The 27200-nt window shown below is 38.8% G+C and overlaps 1 protein-coding gene across 5 annotated transcripts in view; it reads left to right on the top strand.

The window, feature by feature from the left end:
- CNTN5 (contactin 5) overlaps positions 1-27200 on the top strand; it is a 645973-nt gene that overhangs the window by 142494 nt on the left and 476279 nt on the right. For 4 of the 5 annotated variants that reach the window (XM_067567931.1, XM_067567926.1, XM_067567942.1 and 1 more), the window contains one exon: positions 3663-3792. In XM_067567931.1, coding sequence (XP_067424032.1) covers positions 3735-3792 — 58 coding nt within the window. In that variant the 5' untranslated portion in view covers positions 3663-3734. Of the gene's footprint in view, positions 1-2624; positions 2745-3662; positions 3793-27200 lie in introns of all 5 variants that reach the window. The other variant, XM_067567939.1, reaches the window with a different exon arrangement.

The following is a 27200-nucleotide window of genomic DNA, read 5'->3' as shown; positions in this document are numbered from 1 at the left end:
AGAGAGAATGAGAATCCCTTATATTCCAGCCAGAATTCCTTTGCTCTCATCAGTTCTGGGGCTTTGACCTTGCTTCTCAAAACCAGTGTTGTTAGTTGATTGGAGCTGGAAGATAGAATCTTCAAAGATAATAGTTTGGGCATTGACTCTTAACTACCCCAAGGATACATATACACTACAGCACTTACAGCTGCACCTCTGTAGCGCTTGTGTTGGAGATGCTCTAAGCCAATGGGAGAGAGGAGGGGATGGTATGATGGAATAGCCTATGATGGCATGTGGCACATCAGTAACTGCCAGTAGCAAAAATCCCTAGCTGCTGGAGATGTGACACTAGATAGTGGGGGCTCTGGGTTACTACAAAGAATTCTTTCTCAGGTATCAGGGTTTCAGGACTGTCCCTATAAAATCGGGACATCTGGTCGCCCTAGGTCTAAATGATCATCATATTTGGGGTTGGAAGGAATTTCCCCCCAAATCAGATTGGCTGAGACCCTGGGTATTTTTTGCCTTCCTGTGCAGTATGGGGTATGGGTCACTTGAAGGTTTAAACTAGTGTAAATGGGGAATTCTCTGTATCTTGAAGTCTTTAAACTGTGATTTGAGGATTTTGGTAACTCAGCCAGAGATTAGGGGTCTCTTTCAATAGTGGGTGGGTGAAGTTCTGGGGCCTGCAATGTACAGGAGGTCAGACTAGATGATCAGGATGACCCTTCTGACCTTGAAGTCTATGAGTTTGAGAAGCTCTCCTGCAACATAGCGCTGTCTACACTGGTGCTTAGATCGGAATAACTTACATTGCTCCGGGGTGTGGATTATTGACACTTCTGATCAATGTAAGTTATACTGAGGTAACCTTGTAGTGTAGACAAGGTCTAAGTGCTTACTGAGGAGTGGCTTATTGTGAGGCACTGTTTCCCTTCTTGCTTGTCTTTTTCCTGGGAACCCCCTATTACTAAACCAACTTATTCATACAGTAAGCATCCTAATAACCAGGTCAATATACAGAATTCACAAATGATTACAGAGCAACTCCATTTCTGTCACAACCTGTTTTTACATTTTATGTTTTTTCCCTGGAATTGAAATTTTTTTTTTATAGTGTTGGGGTAAGTAGGACACAGCTAAGTATTTTTAATTTGGAGCTGGAAAAAGTCTTTGAGGGCAGATCCTCGGCTAGTGGAAACTGTCATGGCTCTATTGAACTTTAGTGAAATATTCATGAAAAATTCATCATTTTTTCAGAACAGCTACAAAGCTTTTTTAGAAAAATCCTATTTTAAAAATATTCGAGAAACAGGAACACATTTTTCACAATTTTTTTTTCATTTTTTTAACAGCAGTTATTTTCATAGTTTCATAGACTTCCAGCCAAGAAGGGACAATTAAATTGCCTAGTCCGACCTCCTGTAGAACATATAACATAGAATTTTATCTACTGAACCCAACAACTCTACTGAATCCAACATTTTCTTAGTTATTCCAAATGAAAATTTGCCTCTTGTTTTTGAGGAGTTTTTAACTAGTAACAAACCAGGAATTAAGATTGTTTATAGTATGATTTAGCGTTCCACTGCTTCATTTGTTAGTTATGTCACTATCATTTAATATGTACCATTACTATGCTTGACAAATCAAATTTTTTTTGAGATTGTCTCCCACTTTCTTTAGACCTGGACACATTTTTTTCCTGTTCTTACAACAGAAAAATCACCAGAATTTTATTTTCAATTTCTGCTTTGTGCCTTTTTAAAAAGGGAGATGGTATTGCAGAAAGAAAGAAAGAATGATGTATTCTACGTGTTTTAACAGAAATGGCCATAAGGAAACAAAAGTTAAATATTAATGAAAATATTTATTTCCCAGAGGTCTGGCCAGTAGAGGATGCTGAAAGAGATAACTTACCCAACCCACGAAACATACTGACAGAAACACAGATTATCACAGAAGTGAAAAACAAAGGCAGCTGGCATTAATAATTAATTGAGGAGGGTCCCCTGTGGAGGTTTTGATGAGCTGCAGTTATGTTCTATTTCAGGGAAGCATATATTAACATGCACACCTCATATGCCCATGTAAGTTACCTGAAAGGAAGAACAATCCCAAATTGGGAATCTTTATTTGTGTTGAGTGCTGCACCTGGAGTACTATATAAATGAGAGCTGACAAGTTACAATTTAAATCGTTTTGAGAATAACTTTTCCAATATACAAATACATGCAGCCTTTCCTTGCTCATGGAGCGTGTGCGTGCGTGCATGCACATATAGAAGAAGGGAGATTGGCAATGTAGCTCACAAGTGGAAATGCTCAGAGAGCATTTTAACTGGGAGGATGTGGCAGAAAGATTCTCATACATTCTTTGAAGCATTTAAATGATTTTGTTTTGAGTATGTTGCATGCCTTGAGTGTTTGGTTTCTGTGACAATTCTTATCAATGAGAGAGGTCACCCAAAATTACAATGTTGATGTGCTAGATTATGCCACCTAGCAAGTGGTCCAAATAAAGCTTTGTAAATGAACCACATGGTCTCTGAATGACTTAGGGGAGTGATTCATGTTCCCTCCCTAAGTGGGCTAGTGCACAGTACAGATTGCTTCATTCAGGGACTGTTGTTGTTGCAGGTGCTGACATCGGGGGAAGGGACATGTACTTCATGCGGAAGTGGAAGGTTCCTTGAGCTCATTTACATAGGGCCTGTCATAGTCAGACTCTAAGCAATTATGGCAGAATGGTCATGAAAAGTGAGTTTCAAATTTGTAGCGGTGGAAAGCCTTATGCTCATTCTATCACGAAACAAAAATATACCCATGTGGCCCTATGTGTCCAGTTGGAACAACTGGAAATTTGAATTGTGGATTGACTACCTGAAACAATACAGTGAACAATCAGTAGCTTGCAATGTGTTAATGTAGCTGGAATTGTTACAGTAGAATCTAGAAACCATAATCACAGTTCAGGGTTGTAACAAAGAAGACAGTTTCTCCCCCCGACATCTCCCAAACTAGATATTAGACAAGACTCAACAGGTGGACAAAAAATGCGATGGGTGTGACGTTGGGAGGATAAGTTAACAATAAAAAGAACAGCTTTTGTATAAGCAGTGTTTGTATTAAACAACCACCAAGAGATTTCAAACAGTGAAAAATTAGTGGAGATTGCAACCTATGTGGGCACAATTTGCGAGCAGTTGAAATGGTTGAATTTGATGAACTAGTTGTTCTTTGCAACTATTTCACCCACCTCTAGAAAACACCAAGAGATTGTTTCCAGGACACTGGGGGAAAATGTTGAGCTTCATTCCTTACACCTGCTGATGAAAGGTGTAGTGTGCATGTATAAATCTAGGCTCAGGAGGAACAGGAATTCAGGGCCCTGGCACACCTCTGCCTTTGGGGTGAGAAACTAGGGTTCCTTAATCTCCAGTGAAGCCATATAGTGGCATCCACAGTTTAGCTCTTAACATAGGTAGGTACAATGCTACACTATATTTTTCTTGAGAATCTCTCAAAATATACCTCCCTTTCAAAATGTCATCTCCCACTTTACATAAAGAGGTCTTGGGATTGCACTAGAATCTAGGGTTTCTTTTGAATAGCCTATCACATATTTGCTAGATGTTTTTAATTTTCCTAACAGAGACTTGTGTTCTGTCTCACTAGATTGAGCTTTAATGAAGAAACGTCAAAGCTGCTAACAATCACACAAGCAGGGACTCAAGACCTTTGTGACCAATGATGTGGTCGTCATGGAAACTGATGCTGTTTCTGTCACTCGCTGGATGTCTTTCAGGTAAAAAAAACCAACAAAAAACTTGTGTTACTGTTTTAAGAATTTATGACAAGGAGAAAATAGAACTATAAAAGCAAAATTACCTGACAGAAAACTGAATAAACTTCATGTAAACTAGCATTTAACCAAAAACTATTAATGCTATCAACCTGTATTTTAAGTTTTTAATTACTTAATACAAAGTTGTACACGAGTTGTCTACTTGCCATTAATCTTAATGTTGTTCAGATTTACTTTTAATTTGTAAAGAAGAATGGAAGAGTTAGTCACTTGTCCATTCACAGACGAATATCCTAATGTATACAACTTCAGAGAAAAGAATCTGCTTGACAAATAATTGATGTAGCAAAGTGCTCTGAAAGGGCTGATAACTGCAGTATTGTTTGGTGATTCTGGGCTGTGAAATTCTCAAACTCTTAACATATTCCGTATCTGGAAACTAATTATGGAGATGATTTTTCTTTTTTAAATGATGTGTGTCATATTGATATGCACTAATTATTCTGTTTTTGCCCACAACAGTATTCCTTTTGAGCTTTCTTCCCTTGGCTTTTGCTCAGTATTATCTTTTAAAGTAAACAAATTGTGTTGCTTTATGCTCGATAATAGTTTAATCTTTCCGTGTGGGGATTCCTGTAATTTGATATTATGCTACCCAGAATTGATCTTTCATCTGCCTCTAGCTTTATCTTCTTTCAACTTCCAGTTTCCAGAAATTGATTTTTTTTCAAAGTATATTTTTATTTATCAGCCTGCGTTTACAATAACGAAGGATGAGACAGTCTAAATTTTATGGGTTGGATCCTTTATGTGAGAAATGCTTCTTTACACAAGCTGTCTTCTACTTCAGGTTAATGATAATACCTAGCTCTTATTTTTCATAAGTAAGATCAGGCTCTATGTTCTGAAATTATAATGCCCTGCACAACATATACACCAAAATGTGCTAACCTTGATGTCCCATTCATTTCTTCCAGTCACTTCTAGCTCTCTGCCTTTTTCAGTGCTTCCCCTTTTGCCCTATCCTACTTCTCCAAGCCCCACCCCCTTCTTATTCAAATATCCTGCAAAACTGTTATTCCATGATACTGGCAAGAAGTCAGTTAGTAATTGTAAGTAAAATAAAATAGGTAGATTATGTGCCCTTGGATACCATTGTCATGGGTGCAGTAGAACAGAATATGTTTGTATATGTATGTTGCGGGGAATGGGGTGGGAGTGTTCCCTGAGGTTCTTTCAATCCAAAGATCTTGGTAACCATACTCTGTGTGAGGTGGTGTCAGGAAATAAATCAATGGAGACACAGCTGTTTGACCGATAGAGGGGCTGGCACCAATAGTACAACACGGGTGCTCTCACTTAACGCTATATTTTTACTTAGTCTCAAGCAATTACACACATCCGCAACAGGTTAGCTAAACACCCCCAAACCCTCAATAATTACTGAAGTTTTGGGTGGCTCCCAAGTGATACAGCAGCAGCCTTCCAATTGGCCAGTCTTCCAGCTGCCAGTAGGGACCCCAAACTGTGTCCAAGAAGAGATCCTGAAGAATCCAAACCCCTCTCTCTTTATCAATAGACAATGACACATCAATCAGAAAACTTGTTGGGCAAGCAGTTTCCGAAGCTAAACAAAGGGTTTCCTCAGATCACAAATTAGCAAGATGTGTTCATGCAGAACCCACATGCCTGGACTCCCTGACACACATCTCTGAGGATAAACATAGATAAGCTTCTTGTTTTACTTCTGAAACACAGATCACAGCACATCCACCAGAGATTTCATTGGAGGGGTAGGGATGCAGAATAAGATAAAGGTTGAGAAAAGGCCCCCCTCCCTCCTGGCTTAGTCATGCTAAGTCTGCACAGGCTTGCAAAAAGGCCTACCAATTTTGGCTGCTGTTAGTATCATACTGATTATCATACTTGTTGCTATCAGTAGTGGTCTCTGGCCCTTTTACTGGTCCATCAAAATCCCCCTATACATGGGGATAAATGTGAGTTTATGTATGTATGTATAGAAACTATATAATATATATATATATATATATAAGTTAGATAATATATATATATACATATAAGTCCTTCCCTTCCTGAATTTCTCAGTACACATTGTAAATCCTTTGGAAAAAGGGACTGTATTTATTTTTGTGTTCTACATAGCACATCGTCAGTGTTTAGCAATTAATAATTGTATCCCAATGAATTCCAAGAGTAGTCCTCTGTTGTAGATATTACCTAGTAAATTAACTTTACTTTTCTTAAATGAAAAAAATCACTGTGATTTATATATTTCTTTTTTACTATAACCATATACAGTTTGTAAACACAAAGTTCAGACACTCTTTGAAAATCAACAATTAGAAACAAGAATCTCTGATTTAAACATGATATCTTCAGCCTTGCAAATTATATGATAGTCTCAATTAAAAAGTCAGTTTTTGGCACAATGTTATGGCACAATGGGATCTGTGACCCTTATCCTGCAGCAGACTCCATATAGATGGGCTCCCTACCTAAACTTCCACTGTATTTGATAAGCGTATGCACAGATGATGGGATCAGCTGAACACAGTCAACTGCAGGAGTGGGGCATTAGACACCGCAGTAATTTCTTTACACTGCAACCTTTTAATGGTGACCATTATCACAGATTATACTATTCCATTATAAATGCTCTGAGGCAACTTTGAACACAAATAGGCAAATAGTCTCAACAGTTTGCCTCACTGATTCCTTGTTCAGTTACACATGAAGCTAAGGAGATTAAAAAACATTTAATATATAAGCAATAACAAATGTTTGTCAAATGTTGATTCAGAAAGTCTTGAGTGGAGTTTGAAATACTCCAGCATGTATTTAATATTAGTTTGACTAAAGAATAACTCCCCAAAAGCACTTGCCAATCAGCCAGGTATTATATTTATTTGAAATACCTATTCTCTCTCTTGCTTTTATTCAATATTTATTCCTGCAAGGTATTCAAAATACTCTTGTTCTTACATCTTGGTTTGTTAACTAAATCCTAGTCTATTATTATTTTGGGTTTTTAATGGTTTAGCCATATTATGTGGGCAAATTAGGGTTCAGTAAATAAAGCATTTTTACTTCAGAAGCCTTTTTCATATATTGCTCTAAATTATTTATAACAACACATCTGTTTCTCACAAATGCATTAGATCAGTGATTCCCAAGCAGGGGTACGCAAACCCCTCGGGCTACACAGAGGTCTTCCAGTGGGTACATCAAGTCATCTAGATATTTACCTAGATTTAAAACAGTCTACATAAAAAGCACTTGCGAAGTCAGCACAAACTAAAATTTCAAACAGACAAGGATTTGTTTATACTGCTTTATATTATACATTGAATTTTAGGTACAATATTTAGATTCCAATTAATTTATTTCCAATTAATTAATTATACGGTAAAAATGAGAAAGTAAACAATTTTTCAGTAATAGTGTGCTGTGACATCTTTTTATTTTTTTGGTCTAGTTTTGTAAGCAAGTAGTTTTTAAGTGAGGTGAAACTTGTGGTTACACAAGACAAATCAGACTACTGAAAGGGGTACAGTATAGTCTGGAAAGGTTGAGAGCCACTGCATTAGATAGTTGTCACAATAACTACAGTACTTTCAGGCGCTATTTAAATAACCTCTCATCTGAAAACATAATACCATAAGTCTTTAAATTAATCTGAGATGATAAAATTGGATTTGAATCTGATAGGATCAGATTGTCAAAGTAAGTTGTAATTCTAATAATGCACAATCTGTGTCCCTTTTCACATTGGATCACATAATTCTGCCTTTACAGCTGCAGTTATTTCATTGCCATCGCTGAAGTATGTTTACTGCTGCAAATACTTTCTGCTGTTGATTCTGTTCAACATGGTCTACTAAGTTAGTTGCTTTAGAATTTTATTTTCAATATTCTTGACTGCAGAGTTTTCAAAAATAAGGCAATAGATGTGGATGCTGATGCACTAAGATAAAGGTGGTTCAATTCCTGTTATTTCAGGCCATGTTTGGATTCAGTAATTAAAAATTAAATCACCAGGTCATGATATTATTCTTTCAAGTAAAAATGTTGGGAAGAAGAGACTGGATCATTGCACTGACTTCACACTGTTGAGGGGAGGCATCCAGAGACTGTATGTGTTGTGTGTGCTCTAAATGCGTTTCTGGGTAGTGGAGAAAGTGCTCTCTGAATGGAAAAGTCAGAGTAGATGATAATGAAATTTAAGAATAAATAAGATAATGCAAACCTGTGTGATTTGCTAGATATATATAAGAATCCTAATTTAAGATATAATCTGCTGAGAGGATTACAAAGCACCCAAAACTCCTGTTTTTTGTAACAAGTCACGAGTTATCCACCCAGCATAGTTCAAAATGCACTTGTTCTTGCTGGGTGGGAGTGAATGTAATGTATATAGAATTCCCAGACCAAAGATGATTTTGAAATCTGCAATGTCAAAAAAAAAAACTTTCCAAAAGTGAGATACCACTTCTTCTAAAAAAGTTACCTGACATAAACTGTTGCTCTGAGCCACTTAAAACTTTGCAAAAATAAAAGGTTTACTCTGGCAAGAGACCACATATCTAACATTTCAACCAGAATGGATCCTCTTTGAAGAATTTGTTACGTGTGTGGGGGGTTGAATCTTCCTTATAAATTATAGAAAGTGTTTTACAATCTTAAAAAAATTCACACGGCATCCTAAGATTTATGTTCTGTAAAACCATTGTGATTTGCAAAACGTACCATATGTACTACGTCAGCCTTGAAGTGTGTTGTGAAGTTGACATGCCCATGCAACCAATCAGTCATGTAGGATGTATGGTATGATGCTTAGACATAATGGGAATTATCAACGATCCCCAGTTTGCTATACTGAGGAGATATAGATGAGATATGTAACGTATGGATCAGCCTTATTTACCTTGAGATAGTGGCTGGGCATTAGACATTCCTTTCTATCATGAAAAGAAGATGACGTTCCTGCAGGTATGGGAGTTATTACTGGGTTGTGGTTTCTTTTGCTGCTGCAGATTATTTTTTCAAGCTAAATTGGAGGTGAGGATAGATTAGGGACTAGTTTTACTTGTGGACTACACTGCATCGGGACTAAGGATATGAGGAAACTATAAAACCCACTTCTTGTGAGTACTTGCAATATAGAGATATTTTGAACTGTAGCAAGACTAGCAAGGAATGGACTAGCCTGTTCCTGGCTTTGAGCTCAGGGAGGCTTTGATAACTGATAAACTAGAGTAGAGCTCAAAGCAGATTTAGAGGGGCCCATTAAACCTACAGCAAATGATTCAGAAATTTTGTTCTGTATGTACTTTGTCTTTTTATATTCTAATATATTCTATATATTTGATATTCTAACCTGATATTCTAATTATAAAGAGCACATTATGCAATTGGCATTAGAAAACCTGTATGACTGTGTGTTTACCTCTTTTATTAATGGAAAAGCCTAGAGCAAAGTAAAAAATTATTACACTTAACATTTGATTCTCTGGCTGGTTTGTGGGACCTCCTATTACATCATACCCTGCAAACTCCAACACTGTTTCCTACAGAGGTGTCTTGTCTGCAGCATCTTTGGGGTATGTGTATAATGGGGGGATGAGAAGGGAAATGATGAGATTGTTTCACTATGTACCTCCATTCTTTTAATAATCTGCTGTGTGTGTGTGTGTGTGTGTGTGTGTGTGTGTGTGTGTGTGTGTGTGTGTGTGTGTGTGTGTGTGTGTGTGTGTGTGTGTGTGTGTGTGAGAGAGAGAGAGAGAGAGACTTATTTTTGGCTCACAATGCAGATACCTAAGCACAGATGGAAATGTTAACATTCAGTTGCCTTGGTAGTTCAGACAAGCTGAAATTGAATATGCTGAAAATTACTTTAAAATACAGGTACCTAACCTTGGAATGATTTAAATGTGCATGTTTCCTTGTGTTTAACTAAACTGAGAAATGTTTGTAAAAACAAAAGAAACCCCACATCAAAATTATACCTAATCAGCACTGGGTTAATAGACACAGTAGGCTTTTATTCCATATACAAGACACCATTGACAGAAGCTGGTTTGAGACTAAGATGCCCTGCCATTATTTTCTATATTTATTGCCATTCTTTTCTATAATTATTATGACTTGGGTCAACATGTTTCAAAGTGTAAAGAAATGCTAATGACAGGATAACAAAATGAATGACATTTATGTGGGTTTCTCTTTCTTTCTTGATCTACTATATATTCATGGGTTTTTTTGGTCCCTTGTCCAAATTCCTAATTAGGGCATAGAATCATAGAATCGTAGGACTGGAAGGAACCTCGAGAGGTCTTCTATTCCAGGCCTCTGCACTCAAGGCAGGATTAAATATTATCCATACCATCCCTGTCAGGTGTTTGTCTAACCTGCTCTTAAAAATCTCCAGAGATGGAGATTCCGGAACTACCTTAGGCAATTTATTCTATTGCTTAGCTTACCTGATAGTTAGGAAGTTTTTTCTAATGTCCAACCTAAACCTCCCTTGATGCAATTTAAGCCCATTGTTTCTTGTCCTGTCCTCAGAGGTTAACAAGAACAATTTTTCTCCCTCTTCCTTATAACAAACTTTTATGCACCTGAAAACTATCATATCCCCATTTAGTCTTCTATTCTCAAGACTAAACAAACCCAGTTTTTTCAGTCTTCCCTCATAGGTCATGTTTTCTAGACTGTGAATAATTTTTGTTGCTCTCCCCTGGACTTTCTCCAATTTGTCCAAAACTTTCTTGAAATGTAGCACCCAGAACATACAATACTTCAGCTGAGGCCTAATCAGCGTGGAGAAGAGCAGAAGAATTGCTTCTTGTGTCTTGCTTACAAGACTCCTGTTCATGTATCCCATAATGATGTTCACGGTTTGGTTTTTTTTCCCAACAATTGGTACATTGGTGACTCATATTTAGCTTGTGATCCACTATAATCCTCAGATCTCTTTCCACAATACTCCTTCCTAGGCAGTCATTTCCCATTCTGTATGTGTGCAACTGATAGCTCCTTCCTAAGTGGAGTACTTTGCATTTGTCCTTATTGAATTTCATCCTATTTATTTCAGACCATTTATCCAGTTTGTCCAGATTATGATATTGTCTGCTACACATTAATTGGGCTAAGGAGAGACCCAGCGTGAAGCATTTCATAATTCATGATAGCACAGGCTGGAGTGAGACCTGAGAGGCTAAAGAAATGGAGGATCTACCCTGGGGGAACATGGGGCAATGCCCATTCAGTAAAATGAGAAAACAAGTGTATCCAAATCTCAATTCTGTATGCCCATCACAGTGTTTAACTCAACACGATAGCTTTTCCATATGAATGGTCCATGTCTGTGGCATCTGTGCTGGATCCCTCAGTAGCATGCTACAATCAGAAACTACTGGATTTTTATGAACAGCTTTTCAACCATCGTACAACACTGAGGGGCACTTACAAAAGTGCCTTTAAGTAATAAGCACGTGATATAGAACTAAGACAAGTTTCAATGTCCTGCCTAAAATTTTGGTCTACAGCTGCTAGTGGGCCGAGCTGGTGTTCCCTTCTCTTAAAATAGCCCTCATTCTCCATATAGCTAATTGGAGGCTTCTAGTATAGCTAATTGGGAGCATTACTATCAGCCTCCAAATATATTCCAAGCCTGCTCAATATGTGACTTTCAGAATTTCAGCAACCACTGCCAGCAGTAAAGTTCATAGCCCGAAGGTTCATAAACTCATTAGCCAAACCATGTAAAAGATGAATGACTCCTGATAGACGTCTGCTGTTTTTATCTCCTATCACCCATTTGGTCAAGTCCATTATGTGCAACAGCTGACAGTTTGTTTGTTCCTCTGCCAACTAGATGATGTACTGTTGAAAAGAGAATGTCTGTTGTTGATAAGCGTATTCAATTACTATCTTTCTTCCTTGTTGACAGTATGGCAAATAGCAAGGAACTTTGTCGTCTTTGACAACTGGTATATAGAAAGTTAGGTGGAAAACGTAACCAGAAAGAAATGTACGTAAGAACTGGTGCCAGGCAATGTTGAACTTGTTGATACTGCAGATGCTCCTAATGCAGAGAAGACAAAACATGCTTTAACTCCTCTTCAAGCTGTCGTGAAGCATAGTATTTTCAGACATCTGCCTGTACTAATGCAGGAGAGAGAGGTTTGTCATAGTGTCTGAGCCCAATGCATACTATGAGACGCATGCTCATTTGGCTGGGTTCAATATACAGTTGGTCAGGAAAATAAAACTATACTTCTCTACTGAATTTTATTCATTGTATTTTTGCACATTGTATTATTTGTATCTGAAAGGAAGGGAAAAAAGGCAGAAGTTGTCTACGGTTGACAGATACCTGGTGAGTTTTAAAATTAACCCATCAATAAGAAGATGATAGAGTTCAAAATCCTGGAGAATGTGGGTTGAAAGTGTACGCTCAATATATTTAAAATTATAGCAGGTGAATTGGAAAATTATTCTAAAGAATTGGTCTACTGGGCCAGATTGTTTTGTTACAGGTAATTTGTATTGGTTCACAATAATATGTAGTTTGCTTTTTATATAGTGATATACAGGGCTTAATCCTACAAGGTACTGGGCCCTCCAGCTTGGGGTCAGCCAAGCATGTAAGCAAGGGCTTAACTTTAAGCCTGAGTAATTCCATTAAAATCAATCACTTGCTTCCAAAGCACTCAGCACCTTGCAGGACTGAGCTCATAGCAAAAGGCAAACCATGTACAGTCAGAGATTCAATACATTTTGTTCCACTTTTTGTCAGACTCTAGGGATCTGTTTTACTAACAAATGTAGTTGTTTTTATAGATTAACCTTAAATGTCTTTATAGTTACAGCACATCCATTTACCATAAATAAAAAAAAAGTCCTATATGTTTAAAGCACGTTCCTTTATTTTCTAGTTTTAGTACCTGTAAAATTCATTAAAAAAAACTCTTACCAAACATATAAGAAAAAGAGAAGCAGCCATCATGACAGACATCAGATTGGGGCTGGGATGACAAAAGCACACCACCTTCCCTCCACTTAGTTCTGTGATACCCACTGGACAATGGAGGACCCCCAGGGCTGTTGTCAATTCTGCCACTTCTGACAAAAATTGAATGCCCATCTTCATCCTCATTATCCCCTCACCTTTTGCAAGACCCATCTTCTCTGTAACAAACAGTGTATGGGACGGAGAATGTAGTACAATTTTACATGATTTTCCATTACTTTTAAAGTGATACAATTTATAGAATCATAGAAGATTAGGGTTGGAAGGGACCTCAGGAGGTCATCTAGTTCAACCCCCTGCTCAAAGCAGGACAAACCACAACTAAATCATCCCAGCTAGGGATTTGTCAAGTTGGGCCTTAAAAACCTCTAAGTATGGAGATTCCAGCACCTCCCTAGGTAACCTCTTCCAGTGCTGCACTACCCTCCTAATGAAAATGTTTTTCCTAATATCCAACCTAAACCTCCCCAACTGCAGCCTGATACCATTGCTCCTAGTTCTGTCATCTGCCACCACTGAGAACAGTCTAGCTCTATCCCCCCTGGAACCTCCCATCAGGTAATTGAAGGCCGCTATCAAACCTCCCTCACTCTTCTCTTCTGCAGACTAAACAATCCCAGTTTTCTCAGCCTCTCCCCATAAGTCATGTGCTCCAACCCCCTAATCATTTTCATTGACCTCCACTGGATTCTTTCCAATTTGTCCAAATCCTTCCTGTAGTGGCCCAAAACTGGACACAATACTCCAAATGAAGCCTCACCAATGCCAAATAGAGGGGAATAATCACTTCCCTCGATCTGCTGGCAATGCTCCTACTAATGCAGCCCAATATGCTATCAGCTTTCTTGGCAACCAGGACACACTGCTGACTCATATCCAGCTTCTTATCCACTGTAACCCCCAGGTCCTTTTCTGCAGAACTGCTGCCTAGCCAGTCGGTCCCCAGTCTGTAGCAGTGCATGGGATTCTTCAGTCCTAAGTGCCGGACTCTGCACTTGTCCTTGTTGAACCTCATTGGATTTCTTTGGGCTCAATCCTCCAATTTGTCTAGGTTACTCTGTATCCTGTCCCTACCTCCAGCATATCTACCACTCCCCCTAGCTTAGTGTTCTCTGCAAACTTGCTGAGGGTGCAATTCACCCCATCATCCAGATCATTAATGAAAAAGTTGAACAAAACCGGCCCCAGGACTAACCCCTGGGGCACTCCGCTTGTGACTGGCAGTGAGCTAGACATCGAGCCATTGATCACTACGTATTGAGCCCAATGATCTAGGCAGCTTTCTATCCACCTTATAATCTATCCATCCAACCCATACTTCTTTAACTTGCTGGCAAGAATACTGTGGGAGACCATATTAAAGTCAAGGTATATCATATCCACTGCTTTCCCCACATCCTCAGAGCCAGTCATCTCATCTTAGAAGGTAATCAGGTCGGTCAGGTATGACTTGCCTTTAGTGAATCCATGCTGACTGTTCCCAATCACCTTTTTTTTCTCCAAGTGCTTCAGAATGGATTCCTTGGATTCAGTCTGTTCCATGATTTTTCCAGAATCGTTTAGTGAATATTGTTTTTGTAGTAATAGTCATCAAAAACCTGATGCTAATGTATATAACAAAAATAACTCTGGAAGATATAATTAGACAATGTATTTGCTTGTATTAAGGTCTTGTATTAACGTCTACTCTACCTTTAGCTGTTTTTTACAATGGTGAACATTCAGTGACTTCAAGTCAGGTATAGTAGGATCCTGGCCCTACTACATCCCTATTTATTCTTACAGTAAAACTGTAGATACTGCACTATCAGAGGTCCAGATTTAACCTGGAGTTAAATATTTTTAGGGATTGAGATTCAAATTTCCTCCTACTTTCCATCATTACAATTAAACTGTTTTTAATTAAAGGACTGATCTTTTCTTTAATGCACAGCAGCTTCCACAGACATCAATGGGAATAACACATGCACCAGGTTTGGAGAATGGATATATGCTAGCATTTCTATTCTAGTGTGTAATCAGGGACAATTTACAGTGTCCTAATCTTAGAGATTTCAGACTTTATTTTTCTAGTCTTAAATTTTTAGTCAATTAAAACAATGAATTTTTAAATAAACATTACAAAATATATTTAGCCCCTCCTCTGCAGTTAACGACTGTTATGGCTCATAAACAAATCCTGTGCATATCTTTATACTTACATTAAAGATGTTTGTTGGGTGATAAACCTGTTCCATCAAGAGTTGTAATGTATTAGATGGTAGTGCAACCTCTCTAGATACAGAATTTTTTTTGTCTCATACATTAACTGGAGTGGTTTGTCTTCCTCTTTTAAATGTCTTACCAAAGTAGTAATGTTTGAAAATCTAGATACTTGGATACAGGAGGATATTTTCTCCTCAGATTAAAATATTGCCAGCTTTTTGTTCTAGCTTACAGTACTTGATTATCCCTCTAAATGCTACAGTAAGAGAAATACATGCTGGGGAACTGGATGGCTTGGTGCAGTGGTTAAGAGAGAGAGAACCTCCTCGTTACCTATAACTGCTTGCTGTAAACATCTGAAGCCTGTTTTTTGCTCTCAAGTGCCACAATCTGATGTTCCAGGTCTTGTATCCAGGTATAGGGGTCACCAGACAGTTGCCACATCCTGGCCTTTACCCAATAACTACTGCACTGGGTGGGGTGCACTAAGAAGCAACTAGGACTATAGCACCAACCAAGGCACCACCCATGGGAGCGCTGATTGGTGGATTGCCCAGTTCCACTGATTGGTCCAACTACTCTGTTTAAGCCAGCAACAGGAAGTTTGTCTGAGCAACAAAGTGGTTTCCTTTTGTGGCTGCATTGGACCCTGCTTGTGCCTGCCTCCTGCAGCCAACCCTGTTCCTGCTCTGCTCCTGGATCTTGCCTTACCACCACCTTTGCTCCTGTTCCCATGATGCTCCTGCTCCGTGCTTGATCCTCGGCTCTCCTTCTGCCCTTACGCCTCACCTCCAATCCTTAGTGCCACTCCTGGCTCCAACCCTGACCTTTGACTTCTGACCCTTCTCCTGTTTGATGCTTGTCTCTGGGATTTAGGGTCTGACCTTGGTTCTGACCCTCAGATTTGATTCCTGGTGCTGATTGTGGCTTGATCTCTGGCTCTGGTAACTCTCAGTTGACCCTGGTGCTGACCCTTGGCTTTGTTCCCCAACCTGGGACTCCTTCTCTGCCCACTAGACTTGACTCCTGCTCTGATGACTGCTAGGCTAAACTACCGATGTTCTGGTCTAAAACACATACAATGAGAACAACCTCCATAACTGGCACTAATTGGAAAGCCTGTAGGCAGGGAGACTGGCCTGCTCCTTCACCTTTAACTGCAAGGTGACTACAGATCAGGATTGAGGTATAATGGTGTTTGGAAACATGTACACCCAGTGCTCACATGAAGCACTTCAATGAGCAGGCCAACTAATCTATTTCTTTTCATACATTACATTACAGTGCATTACATTTTTATCCCAAATCCATTTTAAAGGGTTAAAAGAATCTACAGACAGCCCCTGGGTACAACCTACAGTTGTAGGAATAGCTTCCTAGCGTTTCTTTCAGTAGACTAGGTTAGCACAGCCTCTAAAAGTGGATGATAAACTTCTCTTAACAATAGTGGGAAAAGCCAGCATTCATCCAGGAAAATATGAAGCTGAACGGCACAGCGGGAGGTAGCATTTCAGCTCAACACAGCACACTGAACTCCAGCTCCAGGCAGCCCTCAGGAACGATTGGTTTACCTCATAAAACCTGTACCTTACAGCCTGATAGCAGGCTGTTTAGAGTACTTATTTAGTCTCTTCTTCAAATACTGCATTTCTTAAGTACCTTAGTGGAGGAAAAAAGAGGACACTCTGACAGAAGACCTCCTCTTCAAAATATATAAATATATTGTGGTGTCGTCATTCAGAGTCTTGAGATGTAAGCAGTTATTGCAACAAGTCACCATAATGTGATTAGAGTTTTACAGAGTGAGAAGTTGTCACAGTTGTTGCTGTGGAGAAGTAATTAATTATGAAAAGTGATTATGGCTTTTTTCCCCCAGAGTGTAATTGTAGCTGGATCCATTCCTTTCCACCCGATATGAAGCAATAAAAAGCAGTAACATTTGGAACTAGATAGATGACTTAACCCCTTTTCTCTTCCCACTCATGTCATGCACATACAGGGAATAAATGGTGCAGAATGCAACACAACCCAGTGGCAGTGGAAGATTTAATATAGTACATAAAAATTAATGAAAGAAATTTGACTGCTTATTAAAAAAAATCTTTATAGGATAGAAAGGTGTTTCTTAAATGTTAGCATAATTTTTTCTATTAGGTCACCAGGTGCAGAAAACAATATATCAGCTCCCTTAATGATGATGATGCAACCCATGCTAGGAGAATGTGGGTCTGTCCCCCTCTAGTGGTTGGCTCACATGACCTCTTAGTTAATCCTTTAGCTCAAACAGTTAGAGGCTTGTGCTTTTAACCTTGAAGGTGCTGAGTTCAAATGTCAATGATCATCTCTACAATTTGTTTGGATTGCAATGAGCTAGGAGGTATAGAAGGTTAGTACCTTCCCTCCCCCAATACATGGTAATATTTCCCAGGAGAAGCTGGAACAGATGCTGCAGTCTGGTAGCCTATTTCATATATTTGAATAGAATAGTCTGTTAATTTTTATTTCTTGCGAGGCATTTCCACTCAGCAGTGTGAAAGGAAACATGCTATTAGCAATAGGGTAAAAAGTCACCTGGATCCTTCAAGTTTCTAGAATAATTCCTTCCACTTTTCACCTTAGGAGGTGAACATCTAGGTATTTACTGGACTCACTGAGGTCTTCTGCAGCATGGAACAATGTGGTTCCATATTTGCCCAACAAGTCATAGCCACAAGCTTACAGACACTATACTTGTCAATAGGGGTTGAATCCAGGGCCTTCAGCACTAAAAATACAGGCCTCTAGAACTTGAGTTAAGTAAGAGATTAGTAGCCATTAGGCTGTTATACTTCCTGGGGCCAGCCAATAAAGGGAGACATGATCTGATTATATTTGGATTATGTTTGCATGAATCTCCATGTCAGACAATAAGACAGAACATTCTTCATGTTGAATATGTACGGGATAATGTGAAGAGATCTGATCTATAGTATTTTGAATGCCTATTATGTATCTTAGCTGCTGCTAATCAGTAACTACACTGTGTGTTTTGTCTGTACACACAACTAGCTAGAACTGTTCAAAATATTTTTAAATGTGTCAACTTCAGAGTGGTCATTGTTATAACTGTTGCTAAGAGTTTAGTGAAAGCAATTTCCTGTCTATAGTGTAACTAAACTGGATTCTAAATTGAATGAAAATAAAGTGTGAAAAGTAAATATCTGCTCAGTCTGAAAGTATGAAATACACTTATACTCTTCAGTGCTAAAACTGGGAGGCAGAGTTTGTTTAACTCTGTACAACACCATGACTCATAGCTATTTTGCTCTGTGGAGTGTTTTGGTAGGTATCTCTTTTTCCTATTAAGTGTAGCAGTATGAAAATGCCTGACAATGCTGGAGAATATTTCTCCTTAGATTTTAGCTCTTCTATTTAGTGTGGCTGATGCCGTTTCATAGAGAACCTCCACTCAGAAAGACATTTTAGCCTATTTCATTGTATTTACTCACAGAACTATTCTATCGCTATTGCTCCCATAACCGCATTGGCCATCGGGCCACCATCATTGATGAATGATCAACCAATTGTCTGCACCCTTGACGATTGTGTGTCATTGCTTCAGTCTCCCAAAGTCCATTCTTGTCCACTCTTTTATGTTGTCAGTCCATCTCTTCTTCTGTCTGCCTCTTCTTATCCCCCAAGGACAGTACAGAGGAAGATGATCTTGGATAGGCCAGATTATCTTATTACATGGCCATACCACTTCAGCTTGCACTTCTTCACGGTCGTCAGGAGATCTTCATATGACCCAGCACATTGGGTGGTGATGTTACAAACCTCTTCCTTAGTGACATGGTTAAGGTAGGAGATGCTGAAGATTTTACAGAAGTATCTCATCTCCACTACCTGTATTTTCGGTTCAAGTTCTGCTGTAAGGGTCCATGTCTTGCACACATACAAAGAAATGGAGATGACTAGTGTGTGCAGCAGTTTCAGTTTGGACTTCAGGGAGATGTTCTTGTTCTTCCATATTGGCTTTAACTTTGCCAGTGCTGTTGCTGTTTGTGCAGTTTTTGCCAGAATTTCTGCCTTTGATCCCTCGTCAGTGATGATTGCCCCCAGATACTTGAACTGTTTCACTGTCTCCAGCTCTTGTCCACTGACAGTGATGTGTGAGTTGATCCCATCACACTTGTTGGTCATCAGCTTGGTTTTCTCTGCATTAATTTCCATGCCATACTTTGCAGAGGTTTCCTCCAGTCATTTCACAAAGTTAGCAAGTTCTTCTTTGCTACCTGCCAGGCCATCAATGTCATCAGCGAATCGAAGATTTGAGATTGTTCACCCCCACCAATACTGACTATGCATATGTGATCTTTTAGGGCATCAGTCATTATGCACTCCAAGTAGATATTAAATTGTGTGGGTGAAAGAAGGCAGCCTTGCCAGACTCCAACAGTGGCGTAAAACCACTCTCTTATTTGCGCCATTGATGAGGACTGCACTGTTCGCCTTGGCATACAGTTGTTTAATAGTAAAAATAAGTTTATGACCAATGTCATACTTCTTCATGGTTGCCCAGAGAGCTTTGTGCCATACTCTGTCAAATGCCTTTTTGAAGTCAACAAAGACATGGTAGATATCCTGCTGGTGTTGTAAGTACTTCTCACATAGAACACGAAGACTGAAAATCTGTTCTATGGTACTTCTTCCAGCACAAAAACCAGCCTGTTCTTCAATGATGATATTCTCCCCTTGTGCTTTCAATCTGTTAAATATAACTTTCAGCATCACTTTGCTCGGGTGGCTAATTAAGCTTATAGTCCGATAGTTTTGACATACTTGCACGTTACCTTTCTTTGGCAGAGGAATGATTCATGACTTTGTCCACATGGAGGGCCACTCACCAGTTTTCCAGATCTTGGTGAGTACATCTATTACTCTTTCTCCTTCAAATTTCATCACTTCAGCTAGGATGTTGTCAATATCTGTAGCCTTTCCATTCATAGGTACCTCCACTTCTTCATGCAATATTGGAAAAATATCCTCCTCTGTTGAATCTGGGCCATCTAGGACACTAGGATCTCCATTTGTTTTATGTTTGTACAGATCAAAGCAATAGTTTTCCACCTATTGATGATATCCCTTTCCTCTATAGGGCAAGTTGTTGAATTGTCTTGAATTGAGCTGGCTTTGGTCCATCTTTCCTTTGTCAGATCTTTTACAACCTGGAAGGCTCTTTTGCTATTTTTATTGTTGATGCACTTTTCAGTTTGAAAGCATTGGTTTTTCAATCCATATCTCCTTGGCCACATTCATTCCGATCCTGATCTTTTTACCAAACTCTCTGTATTTATCAGTTCCCTCTGTGCTATTCTTCTCTCTTAAGTTCTCTTCTGCTGTTGCACACTTGCAGTATTTCATTTGTGACCCAAGGCTTTATCTTCTTACGGTGTTTCCTAAAGATGTCCATTGCTGCCTCATTCATTACAGCATTATGCACTCGCTGTCATATTAAGTATGCAGCCACTGGCATATTATCGCAACACATTTAGAGAAAGGAGTGTAAAATTCAATAAACTGAAGGGTTAAACATTTCATGTACACCTGACTATCCACTGTGGAATCAGTGTACTGATAGTCCTGTGGCCCCCTCTGTCAGTGTGATCTCTTAACATGGTGTGCAACTGTGAAAAGGAGTGCTTTAGTTGCGGCACTATAGGTAGCATCAATTTAGCACAGTACAAACCTGTAGGTGGTTTGCTGTGGCTCACCACACAGCTGCTAATGGTATCATTTTAGCTCAGGACCGTACTGTAAGTGGTAGCATTTAAACTGTGAAACATAGTGCCTTATTCATGTTCCAAAGACACTTAGATGCAGATATTCTGGCTAAGCATGTGATTTAGATGTGTTAGATGTAAGATGGGTATGCAACCACATCACCAGCACCAGGTGAGGGGATCCTACAAGCTTAACTAGGAGTGATTAAAACATTTTAGAAAAGAATAATGGATCACAGATTAGGCAGACTTCTGAGGATTAAATGTACAGTACTACAGCACATCACAGCCCTGATGCAGCATTCAATTCAGCACTAGGAACTCCAAAGAAGGATGGATAAAGAGGATAAAAAGTAATCTGGTCTCAAGGAAGGTTTGGGGGAAAATAAACAAAAAAACACACACCCCCACACAAAAAGAGAGAGAATGGAAATGTGACAAAGGAATGGAATTAAGAAGTAACTGCCTTTTGCTTGATAGCTAATTTGTTCCAAGTTATCGTGTGAGGAATATGACTGTCACTTGTAAATCTAGTGACACATCTGGAAGATGGGAACATCACCTCTGTGGTCTTTTTGATGGTCTTAAAGGTACAATTGTTCATAAATCCAGAATACTGTCATAGCTTCGTGTCTGTCATTTGCTTTGGTTATCTTAGTCAACCACAACTCCAGTGACAACTGCACTTTTTTAAAGTGTATCTTGAATAAAAAAATTAATTTTAAAAAAGGGTGTTTTCTGCTGGCACCACAACCTTTGCTTCCCATTTATGTGTGTGCATATATGGATATAATATACTGCAGATGGCATTTGAGGTATCATGGGTAAAATTTTCAAAACTGACAGAGCTGAGGCTCCTAGATCACTTCTGAAAATGGGACTTAAATTGAAATCAATTTGAATTAGACATGTAGGTGCTTTTGAATATCCCACTAGGAGCCTATATGCATATTTGGATGACTAAATAATATTGAAAATCTGTCCATTAGGGGCTGAAGTCTCATTGGAAGTAAAAGTCCCATTTACATTCAAAGAGACTTAAGCTTCTAAATCACTTATATCATTTTGAAAATTTTACCCTGTATCTTGCTTTTACTAACTTATTTTTTTCATATTTTGTAATTGTACCTTATTTTTAAACAATAATTAAGGAAATGCATACATCCAAAACAATATCAGATAGGTGCATGGAAGAATTCTTGCAGGCAATACCTTGGTGAAGATAAAGTGCCTCCTACATAAACAGTATTATTCTATGTTACAAAAAGATTAAGTAATGGAAAAATGCTGTTAGATGAATGAGAAAAAAGAAGAAAAAAAAAGTAAATCAAACACGCCTCTGCAACCAACAACAACTATGCAGTATTTGATTAGCCCAGAATGTGATTATAGAAAAGCAGATGGAACAAAAGCTATCTTTAGCTCTGTGATTGATCATAGCATAACTGCCGTTACGGATTCAATAAGATATTTTGGATCTATTTTGTTGTGAAGCCAAAAAAACTATGTCCTTACGTAAGTGCTCTGCTGGATCAATCCCAAAGGAAGTTTAGCTACATTAAGCTAAATTCAGGAGAAATGTGTACTTTTGTTGTTTTCTGTATTTACAGGACGTAGAGTAGTTGAAGTAGACTGTATAGAAGTTATTAGTTAAATGAATATGAGGTAGACAAAGTATTTTCATCATATTCTAGTTCTAAACAAATCACTTCCATATGTGATTCAGAACTAGAATTTGTAGAAAATACTTATAATTTGCTAGCTATGCTGAAGTTATTCCAGTTTTACATTGATTGTAACTGAGTGTGGAATTTATCCAAATGCGATTATTTGCAATAGTATGGACTAAGCTGAAAAATCAACTCTACTCCATATTTATTTAATTAATAACTTCTATACAGAAAAGGCACGCGCAAAAATGCAGCAGAGAAAAGTCCCTTCCACCCCCTTCCACCTGTTCCAAACTCCCTGGAGTGAACACGCGCACACACCAGAATAGTACAGTGAATATAGGAAAGGGAAATATAGTAGAACCTCAGAGTTATGAACACCAGTTACACGAACTGACCAGTCAACTACACACCTCATTTGGAACCAGAACTACACAATCAGGCAGCCTCAGAGAAAGGGAAAGAAAAAGTAAGTACAGTACAGTCCTCTGTTAAACATAAACTACTGAAAAAATAAAGGGAAAACAGCATTTTTTTTCTGCATAGTAGTGTTTCAAATCTGTATTAAGTTAATGTTCAGTTGGTAGGGTTGTTCTTTGAAAAGTTTACATTTTGTTTAGAGTTACGAAAATTTCCGAGTTATGAACAACCTGTATTTATTCACAGAAGGATGAATGGAGAAAACCAACAGGGGGAAAGATAGGAGGAGCGGTAAAACAGGGATACATGCAGCACGAGACCCCACAGGCCCAGTGGTACCACCGTCTGAGAGGCCAGACACTGTGAAATGCGCCTGCATTCAGAGTTCAGGAGTCCTGGGCAAAGTTCCAGTCCTGCAGTGAGTCTTGAGGGCTCCTGGTCATCTTCAGCACCAATAACCTTGCCCCAAAAAAACCCTTCAGTGCCCTCTTCTGCCACGATCTGCAAACTCACACAGGGCGACAACCTCCCCACTTAGCAAGCTACAGCCTCTCTCCTTATTCCCAATGCAATGTCATAAGCCCCAATACTCATGGCCCCATAAAGCTCTGGGCAGCAGAGATACTGTGTCCAGATACGGTTTGTCCTTCTCGGGTGATTCCTCCCTGGAACAGTGCTCCTCCTGGTGCCTGTCCTGGGGTGTCTCTGGTCAGCTGCTCTGTCCCTCCCAGGCTTCGGTCAGGTTCTCAACAGCTTCACTCTGTGAAGGCCTGATCTCTGTAGGCCTCCTTGTCTGGAGCGCCAGACAAACACACACCCTGTCATTCTCCCCATCTCCATGTTCCCCCTCCCTAAAACAGCACTTCCTCCTCTCAAGACAAAGATTTAAAGGGTCCATGATCTCTAAAACCCAATGCGGTTACAGTAACTTACAAGAATACTCAATAATACATTGATGATGGATTGTTCTTTGTGTAATTTTAATTTAAGATGTCTGTTTTAAAACACCAGTGCTTTAAAAGGTTGCCCTAGAGTTAAGATTAAAGAGAGTGGTGCTAATCATATAACTACCTCTTGAGGAGTGGAATTTTGACACAACTGGTATGTCAGAATGAGCTCATTTATTTGACAGCTAATTTGTATATAAAACAAAAGCATAGGGAAAATATTTGATGCACACAGATAAAAAACAATACCCAAATATTTTGGAACAGCACCAGCAGCATTTTCTGTCATGTGGAGTAAAGAGCTTACCAGCTATAGCTAGAAGGCCATTAGCAATCTTTACACAATATTCTTCTAGCTGTTACTCACAGGCTTTCAGCTCTCTGGACCAGTTTTTTCTTAGCTTTTTTTCCAACACAAACCATCTAGTTGCTATAGTGGTCTGAAAATCTGTGGAGGGATTTTAAATGTAATATATTTAGAGTTGAATACAGTCATGATTCTTTGATTGCTCTTGCAACTATGTAGTAGTTTGAGTTCTGGTGTTTAGAACTATGTCCCAGTGCATTGTTTTTTTTTGTAGCTGGACAGTGATTTTTGCCAACTGAGTCTAATTGATACACTATTTAGATTGCTTGTGTTGCCTAAAACATCCTTTTGTTGTTTTTGCTATCCTTTTGTGTTATTGATAAGCACAATTAAGCATTATACAAGGCTTATTGTTTATTAAACCAACGTACTTACCAGCATGTGACATTATCCAGTACAAAGGTGTGCTGAAAAATTTAATGAGAAGCCACACTCCAAACTCATACTGTTTCTCCTGCAGTATATTAAATGAAGTGTGGTCCTTTTGTCTATCTGTCTGTCTGTCTCTCTATCTATCTATATTTTCTGGCCAGGATGGAAGACTCCAAAGTTTCTGATGAAAATTGCAACACATGCAACAATTCACATAACATAAGTGACTTCAGATACAGTGGAGGGGGGAAGGAAGGGCTGTACTAGTTGTTTTAGTTTGTTCAACAGTTAGTGAGTGTGGAATGGGATGTTTGAACGTACAATATATATTTTATTATCAGTCTTGAAATATAACACCTGCCTCTCTAGTTGGCCCCAGTGCTTTTGTAGGAAACCTTGTTTTCTCCTCTTTGCATTTCACAGGTTTCTTTGCCACTAACTTCTGCTCAGGTAAAGGCAATTTGGATCCAGAAAAAAGAGGTCCGTGTTTTCTTTGTCAGCTCCTTATTTTCACACCCTACAGCAGCCTTTTGGCTATGATAACTCACAATTTAAATGATTCACTTGAATTTCTACTTCATAAATTTGCATGTTCTTTCTTTCATTCTCCTTAGCTGCTCTAATACCTAGTCCAATTCCTACAAACTCAGTGCAGGGCTTCCATTGACTTTATTGGGAGTTGGTTCAGATCTTAATGCAGCTAGTAGAAGAAGGGCCGAGAGCATTTTCTTCCCTTTAAAAATATATTTTTTTCACCAACTGCGCTCATTAGATTGATTTCCATACACTTCTGAATTATCCTTACTTTGAGATTTCTGATGGCAGCGAATGAGTTTAGCTCGAAATAATTCCCAACTAGAGAGAGTTGGGGAAAAAAAGTTGAAAAATGCCATTTGGTCAAAATATTTCATGGAAACATCGATTTTGATGAAAATGTCATCAGAAAGTTTCTAGGACAGAATTTTATGTGTGGTGAGAGAGACCCACCCTAGAGTAGCCATTAACCCCATGGTTAGGGCAGTTGTAGAAGACTCAAGTTGCTGCTGTGTATCAGGCAGATCCTGATATGTCATGCTCTCTCTATCTCTCCTGTTTGAGTTGTTTCATTTTGTATAAATAATGGAATATTCATTGAACTTAAGAAAGATTCTACCTTGATAGTCCGGTGAATAGGGTAATGGCCTGGAATATGGGAAACTGAGGCTGAAATCCCTGCTCTGCCTGACTGAGAACTGGCACTCAAATCTGGGTCTCTCACATCCCAAGTGAGTGTCCTAGACACTGGCTATCCTGGCGTGTATGTCTCGCTTTTTGTAGAAAGAAAGGAAGGTCTGGGGTTTATTCTGCATCAGAACAAAAACAAATTACAAAACATCAAAATGTCTTTTGAAACAGAATTATTTGCTGGCTAATCCTAGTCCCAACTCATCTTCCAGATTGGTCAAAAGCATATAATATTCTGCATATAATATACAGAAAACTGTAAATATTGCTCTTTGCTGCCTTATGTCCCTGTTAAAATATAATAATTATACCTACTCCTCTGAATAACAAAATTAACCCCAATTTCTCTCTCATGCACATGTATGTGTATGTACGTTGGCTCCCAGTAATGGCTTTGTACAGAGACCACTGTCCTATATTTCATTTAGAAGCATAGCCAATCATGGCTACAGCATGTTCCAAAAAATCACTCAATCCCACTAGTATTTAGAGACATCAAATAGTGATATTATTCATCTATACAAAATACATAAAGCTGTAAGTAATTTATCAGGCTGTCTCAAGGGAGATAAGTCTTACTAAAGACACATACTTAATCACAATGCTCATGGTGTTTGACTGATGCTTAAGAAATGAGAAATTGTGAAATAAAAAAGGCTGTTCTAGTCTTCCCAGCATGCTGTTAATGGAGATTTTGTGGTATCAAATAAAAATAAGGAAATAATTCATGTATCTGCAGTAGAATTCATCAAAGTTGTTCTTGTCAAGTCTATAGTAACGCTTTTCTTAAAATGCATTTTGTGTATATCTAGGCAATAGTAACTCTCAACCCAATTTCATCTGAAGCCTTCCTTGTTCCTAAGGTGTATCCCACCTATCACAGATCTAGTTGAGTGCCCCCTCTTGGCCACTCACCAAACTGCTATGAGGGGACCCACTTCACTGGGCAATGTGTGCTTTAAGTCCCCACAGTCTGAACCCAGTCCAGACATTCCCTCTGGGTAGTGGTCTTTAGACACACTTTTGGGTTTCAGATCCTTCATTTAGCACCACTTCTGAGAGCTGAGACCTCGCGATCCAACTATCTGTCCCCTATTAGCAATACTGACCCCTCAGACTTTAGATAACTGAAACACACCCTCTCACAGAAGTCCAGTTGTATGAGTGTTCTGGAGCCACAGGTTAACTCTTCAAAAGCGTGTGTTAGATGAGACACATAACACAGAGAGACTTAGCATAGAATTCTAACACCATTGTTTGTTTGTTTTTTAATTGCAAAAGAAATACACCTATGTATACAAAAATAATAAGCCCTAGATACATTTCTCTGCCTTCATTTCCTCACCACTCTAAAACATTCTTTGGGCTGGATTAGAGTCTTCTGGG

This window comes from Emydura macquarii, unplaced genomic scaffold, assembly GCF_026122565.2.
Source record: "Emydura macquarii macquarii isolate MOO-44397 ecotype Brisbane River unplaced genomic scaffold, CSIRO-AGI_Emac_v2 contig_318, whole genome shotgun sequence".
NCBI lineage: Eukaryota > Metazoa > Chordata > Testudines > Chelidae > Emydura > Emydura macquarii.
Note: the sequence above shows the minus strand (reverse complement) of the source record. Positions and strands in the feature narration are given on the sequence as shown.